The 9618-nt window shown below is 42.9% G+C and overlaps 1 protein-coding gene across 1 annotated transcript in view; it reads left to right on the forward strand.

Annotated features, from left to right (window-relative positions):
* Positions 1-8180, forward strand: part of MARCHF11 (membrane associated ring-CH-type finger 11) — a 196609-nt gene extending 188429 nt beyond the window's left edge. Inside the window, exon 4 of the mRNA XM_078685721.1 lies at positions 7683-8180. Within this exon, the coding sequence (XP_078541847.1) occupies positions 7683-8005 (323 nt within the window). The 3' untranslated portion in view covers positions 8006-8180. The remainder of the gene's footprint in view (positions 1-7682) is intronic.
* Positions 8181-9618: the final 1438 nt, after the last annotated feature.

The raw sequence follows: 9618 nt of genomic DNA on the forward strand, positions 1-9618 counted from the left end.
AGTGACACGTCGACGAAGAGTGACCCGTCGACGAAGAGTGTCCTGTCGACGAAGAATGTCCCGTCGACGAAGAGTGTCCTGTCGACGAAGAATGTCCCGTCGACGAAGACTGTTCCGTCGACGAAGAGTGTCCCGTCGGCGAAACAGAAACCGTCGACGAAAGATGCTTCGTCGACGACAAAACCATCGGAAGGGAATCCTCCGTCGACGCCACAATTGTCATCATGCACGGCACTACAGGTTTGGTCTCCGTCGACAGTGTTTCTAACACCACAACAAGCATCAGGGTAAATACGTGAAACAACAATGCAGTTTTCACCCCTTTGTATTTCACCTCAAAAGGTGTCTTCTGAAGTGCCAGACCAACTTTTGGACACTGAAAGTGAGGATGAGATGGTCCAGAATACATTTGGACAAGCAACTAGCCCATCGGAGTTGCATATCAAACTTCAAGAAGAAGAATATGATGTTTCTCAATCTCCTGTTCATATATCGACACCAGTGGAAGATACCCCGGTTGCTCAAGTGCCTATGGCTTTACTATCCAACTTACAATATATGTTGGACGATTACTATAGGAGGTTCCCACCATCAGAGTCAGCAGGTTCTGGGCCGACAACTCCAACTTCTGAAGCACCCCCACGCGTGCTTCCTCCGGTGCGTCCGCCTTCACAATCACAACCTACTCAAGAAGGAGCTCCGCAGTCTTCGGAGGATGAAGACCAAAGGGAAGAAAGAGAAGTGGATGATTTGTCGGAGTGGGAGAACTATCAAGTACAATCTCCTTCAACATCACCTCAGACTACGTCGGCCTCCCCTCCGGTGGATGTGGCTAGTTTTCACTTACTAATGGAGCGTGCAACCAAACGTTTTCATATACAAATGGAACAGACGGAGCAAGACTGTTTCTTGTACGATTTCAAGGATCAGCCCAGACGACAGATAAAGACAATACCCATCATTGATTTCATCTTGCAAGAAGGGATTAAGGTAATGTCAACGCCGGCCTCCATTCCTCCGGTCTTGCCACGCATAGATAAAAAGTATAAAGCACCTGAAAAATCGCCTGCATGTCTGATCGGACATCCAAAACTTGACTCAGTAATTGTCCAGGCGGCCCAGAAGAGGGCCAAAAATCCATCCTCTGCAGTCACGGCACCGCCGGACAAGGATGGCAGATGCCTAGACTCAATCGGAAAGCGTGTTTCCACCATGGCTGCAACAACTGTTCGTGCTGCCAATGCATTGGCCATTTTAGGGCGGTACGACCGCCAAATGTGGTCTGACATCGCACCATTTATCGATCTCCTCCCTGAGCAATCCAAAGCTGAAGCACTTCAAATTCTTCAAGAAGGCCAAAGAATCTCTAAAGAGATTATCGATTCAGCTATAGATGTCGCATCTACAGGATTTCGACAGTTAGCAGGAGCTGCTGTCCTGCGCAGACAGGGGTGGTTACATTCAACTTCTTTCAGGCAAGAAGTCCAGAACAGAGTTTTAGACATGCCATTCGATGGCGAATTTTTATTTGGTCCCAAAGTAGAGGAAGCATTACAAACGATTAAAAAGGATACTGAAACAGCAAAATCCTTAGGCACCCTGCAATTTTGCAAGCCGCCCTTTCGAGGAGCAAGAGGACGAGCAACGTCCTCCAATAGAGGTGGATACCAACAACAATCCACATACAGACAAAGTAACCAGCGCTATCAGACACAGCGCTACCAGTCTTATGGACAAAAAAGATCAACCTACACCCAGAACAGGGGTAAGACAAACTACCGCGGCAAAGACAAGCGCCAATGAGTCTTTTCACCTGCCACCACCACTTTTCCACCATCACAAAAAACTTGGCGGAAGAATATCAAAATTTTACTCCAACTGGCAGTCAATAACAACAGACAAATGGGTCCTGGAAATTGTGGCCAGGGGCCATGCCCTAGAATTCGAAAAATTCCCTCCAAATGTTCCGCCAAAAGGACAGCCTCCAGCTCACCTAAGGGAGCTGTTTGCCCAAATCAAGATGATGTTACAAAAAGGAGCGATCGAGAGCGTTCCACAGAAGATGAGAGGAATGGGGTTTTACTCCAGGTTCTTCCTGGTGAAGAAAAAGAACGGGGAGTGGTGCCCGATCCTCGATCTTCGCACTCTGAACAAATATCTAAAGAAATTGACATTCCGGATGTTGTCACTTCAGGAAATTTTACATCTTCTAGCAGCAGGAGATTGCATGGTCACCTTAGATCTCCAAGATGCATATTTCCACATCCCCATTCTACCTCGTCACAGGAAATTCCTTCGCTTCAGGGTGGCTGGCAGGGACTACCAATTCAAGGTCCTTCCCTTCGGTTTACGGTCAGCTCCAAGAGTATTTACGAAAGTTTTAGCTTCAGTGGCTGCGCACCTCCGGCTGGAGGGAATACAAATTTTCCCGTACCTAGTTGACTGCCTTATAAAGGCCAGTTCTCACGAAACCGTTCATCAACACCTTCAACAGTGCCTGCACCTATTTCAGTCTCTAGGCCTGACAATCAACTTCAGCAAATCCCAAATGCAATCGTCTCAAACAAGGGCCTTCTTAGGAGCGACTCTAGACACTCAAAAACTCAAAGCTTTCGTTTCAAAAGAGAGACAGATAAAAATAAGTCGGCTAGCACAAGATCTGATGCAAAGAAAGTCAGCTTCAGTCCGACTGTACAAGTCTTTTCTAGGGATGGCATCGGCTTGTATTCCATTACTTCCGCATTGCCGGTTCCGAATGAGGCCGCTTCAGGAGGAACTGACCTTACAGTGGCAACAGGTTTCGGGCACTTTCGAGGACCTCATTCAAATCACGCCGCTCATGAAGAAGACTTTTCTCTGGTGGACACAGCTAAGTCATCTGAGGCAGGGGTGCGCGTTCCTTCAAGACGCACCGAGTCTAACCATCACTACAGATGCGTCCCTCGAGGGCTGGGGGGCTCATCTACAAGGCCTCACGATCAGCGCAAATGGACTGCGCAGCAAAAACGGTGGCACATCAACTGTTTAGAACTGAGAGCCATTTTTCTTGCACTCAAGGCGTTTTGTGCCATCATTCAGGATGCCAATGTGTTGATACGAACAGACAACACAACAAGCATGCACTACGTCAACAAGCAGGGAGGAACACGATCTCTTCTCCTGTCTCAAGAGGCGCAGGATTTATGGTCATGGGCTTTTCACCACAATGTAAATCTGCAAGCAGTGCATGTTCTGGGGACAGAAAACGTCCTCGCGGACGCGCTCAGCAGAACAACGGTCACCACCCACGAATGGGAGCTTCACCAAGAGACAGTGGAACACATATTTCATCAGTGGGGTTGGCCAGACCTAGATCTATTTGCGACAAGGACCAACAGCAAATGCCAAAGCTTCGCAAGCTGGCATCCCCACAAGAACTCTCTGGGGAATGCGTTCTCCATCAATTGGTCTCTGACGTTTGCGTACGCTTTCCCACCGATTCCACTAGTCCCCAAGGTTCTGCGGAAGATGAAGAAGGAACCTTGCCGACTCATCCTGATTGCGCCCAGATGGCCGCGCCAATATTGGTTTACAGAGCTCCTCCTACTGTCAGAATGCAAGCCAATTCAGTTACATCCAATCCTGAACTTGCTCAGCATTCAGGAAGGACAAGTCTTCCATCCGGACCCAGCATCTCTGAGATTAGCGGCCTGGCTCCTGAACACCGTGAGTTCGCACACCTGAACATCCCGGAGGACTGTAAAGAGGTGTTGGCCAAGGCTAGAGCGCCTGCTACCATCAAGACGTACAGTCTGAAATGGAAGCGCTTCTGCATCTGGTGCCGTTCAGCAGGGGTTCACCCTTTTTCAGCAAAACCTGAGGAAATTCTTCCTTTTTTCCTGCAGTTAGCGCGAACAGGTCTGTCTCATGCTACCTTAAAGGTGTTTCTGGCTGCAATATCCAGATATCGACAGGATGGGACCAATTCTCTGTACTCAGCAAGGATTATCCAACAATTCTTCAGAGGCCTCTTTAGAATGTTCCCTCCTGTACGCCGTCCACCTCCTTCGTGGCATCTGAATGTGGTCCTAGCTCAACTCATGCGTCACCCATTCGAGCCTATCCACAAGGCCGACTTGAAGTACCTTTCGTGGAAAGTATCACTGCTCTTGGCTTTAACATCCTCCAGGAGGGTTAGTGATATCCAAGCTTTCACTGTGCATCATCCTTTCCTGCAATTCACAAGTGACTCTGTGATACTTCGCACGAATCCAAAATACATTCCGAAAGTACCTTCGGATTTCCATCTGAACGAACCTATTGTTCTTAAGTCGTTCTTTCCAGACCCGCAAACACCTGCGGAAAGAGCGTTACACTCGCTTGACATTAAAAGATGTCTTAAATTCTACCTACAAAGAACGTCTACTGTACGCACTTCTGACCAGTTGTTCATTACCTACGGTGCGATTCGTAAGGGGCAGGCAGTTTCAAAACAGACTATTTCAAGATGGATCTCTGCTGCCATTGCCTTTTGCCATGCATAGGCTGGGAGACCTTTACTGTCAGCGCCCCGAGCGCACTCTACAAGAGCGGTCTCTTCATCTACGGCCTTATTTGCTGGAGTCCCTCTTCAGCAGATCTGCAAAGCGGCTACTTGGGCTTGTCGCCATACCTTTACCAGACATTACTGTCTAGAGTCAATCAACGAGGCTGATACTTCTGTGGGTCGAGCTGTTCTACGGAATCTGTTTCACTAAGGTGAGCCTCTGTTTTTCCCACCTCCTTGTTTCTGCTGTCAGACGCTTCTTATGTTCTGTTCACACATATTTCCATGATTGCATTATGTTATGCTTAATACGATATGTGTATTTTCACTTTGCATTGTTATATGCGTTACTTGCTGACAAGCTTGGCTTCATTAGCGTCTGCCCAGCAAGGATATGTACTGCTAGCTACTCTGATTCAGGCATGTGAATCTATGAAAGACACCCCTAATACTGGAGAAGAACAATAGTTACTTACCTGTAATCTGTGGTTCTCCAGTATTGGTGTCTTTCATAGATTCACATGCAACCCGCCCACCTCCCCTCAGAGGCTTTTAGGCTATAAGGTTTTTACCTACACTCCTGCGAGAAAATCTGAGAGCCTGAGCCTCTGGGGAGAAGGTTCTGGTGGGTGCTGGCGCCTGATTGGCTGGACTTTAGACTATACATAATGACTGGGATAGTCACGAAGGTGGACGTTTTTTCTATGGTAGCTTGAGCTACTATACTTCCTGGTTGGGAATGAGTGTTTTTTCCAATGCAATTGTAGCATATTACTGCTTTTTATGTACCGTGGGACTCCCACTCCCACGACGAGAAATGATTCAGGCATGTGAATCTATGAAAGACACCAATACTGGAGAACCACAGATTACAGGTAAGTAACTATTGTTCGTTTTTCTCACTGCTATTCAACTAAATTGCTTTAGCTCAACCAAAGTCTCCCTTCCTTGAGAACTTCCTGTACTGCTGTCTTTGGTGTCATCTCTCTCAACTGTATATTCATGAATTAATCTTGAAAGATGTCGAATGAAGCGTCGGCTATCTGTTAACAACCAAAGAAGCGAAGGAAACCCACAAGAGGGGTAAACCTATTTTCACGGTTGGGGGCCAAGATTAACTATTTACGTACTATTTGTTGCTCACAGGGACACTGCCAGGTGCCCCAGGGTCACAGGTCTCAGAATGTCGCTAGATACAAATGAAGTATTGCTCAGCTTTGCCTCTGTAGGAGGGGCAGGAATGTCACGTATGCTGCATTTTGGAAGAGAGATTTACACTAGTGATAAGACACATTTCCCTTCACAAGACAGTAGAAGTTAATTAATTGGTCACCTACAAATGATATGCCCTCTCTGTTTCAACAAAGAACAATAACAAAAAGGCATGCAATGAACAGTGATGATTAGGCGCTTAAGTGGTCACAGTGGTCAGACATTCTTAAACAGAATCCATCCTATTTCCAGTGGGTGGGATAGATTCAACAATAGAGCCACCAGAAAAATAAAGTTCAGTGGTGTTCATTTACTACTTCTTTTTCAAGGTGCAAGGAAGCTTACACTGTCTGTTATCATTATAGAGGCTGCTTGGAGGAGCACCACATTAGCCACAATGTTTGTTCACTATTCATTACAGTTGTTGTTCAATGGGAAGAATGTAAGGGCGATTATTTTAGTTTTAACATAAATGAATGTAAGTTCATCTCAAATTTCTCGTTTTTGTGATTATATGTACATTCAAATTGTGTGAAAAAAGACAAAGTTAAAGGAAACGTAATATGCTTCTGGTTGTGACATAGTCCACATCATATGTAAATGCCCCATGGTTAAACATTATTGGTCCTATATAGGTCAGGTTTTGCATAACACCGTTCATTTACATTTACCACTCTCGCTAGCCACTATTTTACTGCATGATATACGAGACTCCTCTACCCTTTCCAAACTGCAATGTTGTCTTGTACATACCACAGTGGCTACTGCTAAAATTTGTATATTAAGACAATAGAAATCCCCGTCTCCGCCATGTCAAGAGAATTGGTTAGCATCAATGATCCAAACTGCCTCACATGAGAGTTATATATAACATTCAAGATCGAACTGAATTGTCCCTACAAGTATGAGATCCTTTCTTACATGTAGAAGATGTCTCTGCAACTACCTGCATTTCTTAAGTTACTGTAGCCATTTTGCCCAATTGATATTTAATTATTTATAGTTCATAGACTAGTACTTTTATTAAATTTTATTCAGCTAATAAATATATCAATATTATACTCATACCTATTGCTGGAGTGATCCTATTCTCAATAGTGTATTACCTTTTAGTATTTCAAATGAACTTTCTTAATGAAATGTGTAATTAATGTTTTACCAAATTAATATTTTATTATCTTCAGTTTTTCATGATTTGTTGACAATTGATTGGCTTAACACTTTAATATTTCATATCCACTATTTAATATTTAATGGTGACTGCATTCATTTTACTTGATATAATATGTTCTACCCCTAATTATCTCCTTTTTCTGCTATTCTATGGATGTTGATGTATTTGCTTTTCTATTTATAATTGTATTCATTAATATTGCTCTATTACAAAATGTTTCAGAATTTGCAATTTTAGCATATATTTTTGGTATTGTATTTATAAAATGCTAATAAAAAATTATAACGCAAAAAAATAAAGGAAACATAATGGTGCGTGTATTTGAAACGGGCTCTGCCGGAACTCTATTATCTACTCTGTTTTTTTTCCCTAAACCTTCCGACTTTCCCTTTAGGGTTTCAGCGGGAAATTATTGTTGTAGGAAGTTTGATTTGTTGTTGATTTGTCGATAGGTGAAAGATGGTTCTCTGTACCATGGGGGGTGGGGGTAGGGGTGAAAAACAAGATGAAGGAAGAAAGGTCCACTACATTTTCACATGACCACAGTATTATTTCTCCTCAGAAAAACAGGTCACACCAACTGTTTCTTAAGTGAGTTAACCGTAGAATCTCGTTTGACAGAAAACGAAAATACAGTGATGTTTAGAAAAAAAAAAGATACAAACATTATAATTACAATTTTTCCCAAAATTCATCATTGTTATAAATGTAAATAACATACAGGAGTATCCAAAGCACCAGTATCTAACGTGTAATTTTATATATTTTCAGCTCTCATTTTGCACGAAGGAGCCGCCGTTTACAAGGTGTTTATGCGCTGGCGCGCGGTTAACATTCACTGGAACGTATTAAATTATGACAAGGCGATGGACATTGAGGAAAGCAGTCAAGCGATGTCGTCTGCGGCCAGGACACTATGGCTACCGCTGACGTCATTAAGATCCAGGACTTTAGTGCACCCTGCGCAGCTGAGCTCCCCAAGGCTTCAGTGCGGCTATGTCCTTATACAGCTGATCAATCGGATACGGCCTCAGCACAACGCACTGGAGAACGGCAATACTGGAGAAGTTGTCATGAGAGTGACTTCAGTGTGAGGGAATATTTTTACAAGAACAACAATGCACTCCTTGGACTCTGACAGTGTTTCGGAATGTAATTAAAATAAATGTTGGAACCATAGCACCTTCAACAGTACTATATTATTATCTATGAACATTTTTACATTTATGTTTTATATTGTAATTTAAATGACAAAATACAATTTTTGGAGAAAAATTTGTCAAATGTTTCCTATTTCCAGATTCATGTTTTGGGGAATTCTTCTCAAGTCTTTTATCCATAGTTTAACACCTAGTAGGCAATTAATATAGTGATTCATCTGTGTTTTCTAGAGTTATTTACTTTTTTCCTCTTACCAACGTAATTGGAAATGCATTGCTATGTAGACAATCGAAAATCAAAAAGTTGTCAAAAGTGATACCAATTGGTAGCGGACGGGTAAGCAGCCAAGCACATGACAATCCATTGCCTCAGTAGTTACATACTGGTTAGCCATCATTATGTCTATGTCCATCTTCCTTGTCACAGTCCTGACATGCCTTAGGAGGCCTGCCTCCCATGAGGCAATTACTCTCTTTTGCATAGCGGGGAAGAAAGATTTTTTCTAACTTGTTAAAAGAGTCTTTCTTTTCTTCCCATAATGTATGTGAAGCCCTCCCTTTCCCTATAACCCCTCTTCCATCTCTCTAGATTTACTTTTCTCTGTGTCTCCTGCAGTGATGATTAACCATTAGTGCCATGCAGGTAAGTCTGCTCTTACTATTGTCCAAAATATTGTTTACTGTCCAGTGTTTATGAACAGTATGTTTTTAAGTCTGATCTCCAGCACCAACTGATGCCTGGTACTCAGGAAACACTGCCTGTGTCCTCCTTTAGCGTGGACAGTAGCTGCTTTTCTGAACACTCACCCTCCCGACTCCTTCTATAAAGCTGTAGTGAGGGAATATCAGCAGTGCTCCTTACACACAGCCATCCAGCTCATACGCAGTAGCAGGAGTTGGACATGTACTTCAAACGTGGTAACCATCACCTTTCATAAACTGTACCTGGAGCGTGGATGGTGGTGAGAAAGTAAAATTTCTAGCTATTGAGAAGGAAAGTTTCAACTCTATGAAGGATGCGGAGGCAAGAATTATGCACTTCTTTCTTCTCTTTATTTGACAGCAGTTGTTACCAAGTATGTAAATAAAAAAAAGTTCCCAAAGAACACAAACATCAAAGTAACCACACTTTCCACCAATCACAAAACTCATTCCATTAAAAAGTAATCTGATCAAGTCCTAAAGTCCTAATTTTTTCATGTGAAGAAATCCTAATATTTCCTATTCACTGTTCGTTTTCTGATACAATCTTCCTAAAAAAATACACCTGTTATTTAGTTCTTTCATCAGATGTGTTTCAAATCAAGTGATATCTCAATTAATCAAGACAAACAATATTTTATATATAAATCTAAAAACAACCTTGTCTCAAGACAACCTCTGACATAAATGGTAGAGGTAACTCATTCCGACAAAAAAATAATGCCCAGAGATGTCTAAAGCCCTGATATCAGAATTCTTATGATATGATTCTAGGTATAATAACATGGCCAACTTGCTGATAATGCTTCCTAGTTAAGAATTCATTGTCGTGCCAGGTCAACAGC

The sequence above is a fragment of the Lissotriton helveticus genome, chromosome 4_1 (genome assembly GCF_964261635.1).
Source record: "Lissotriton helveticus chromosome 4_1, aLisHel1.1, whole genome shotgun sequence".
NCBI lineage: Eukaryota > Metazoa > Chordata > Amphibia > Caudata > Salamandridae > Lissotriton > Lissotriton helveticus.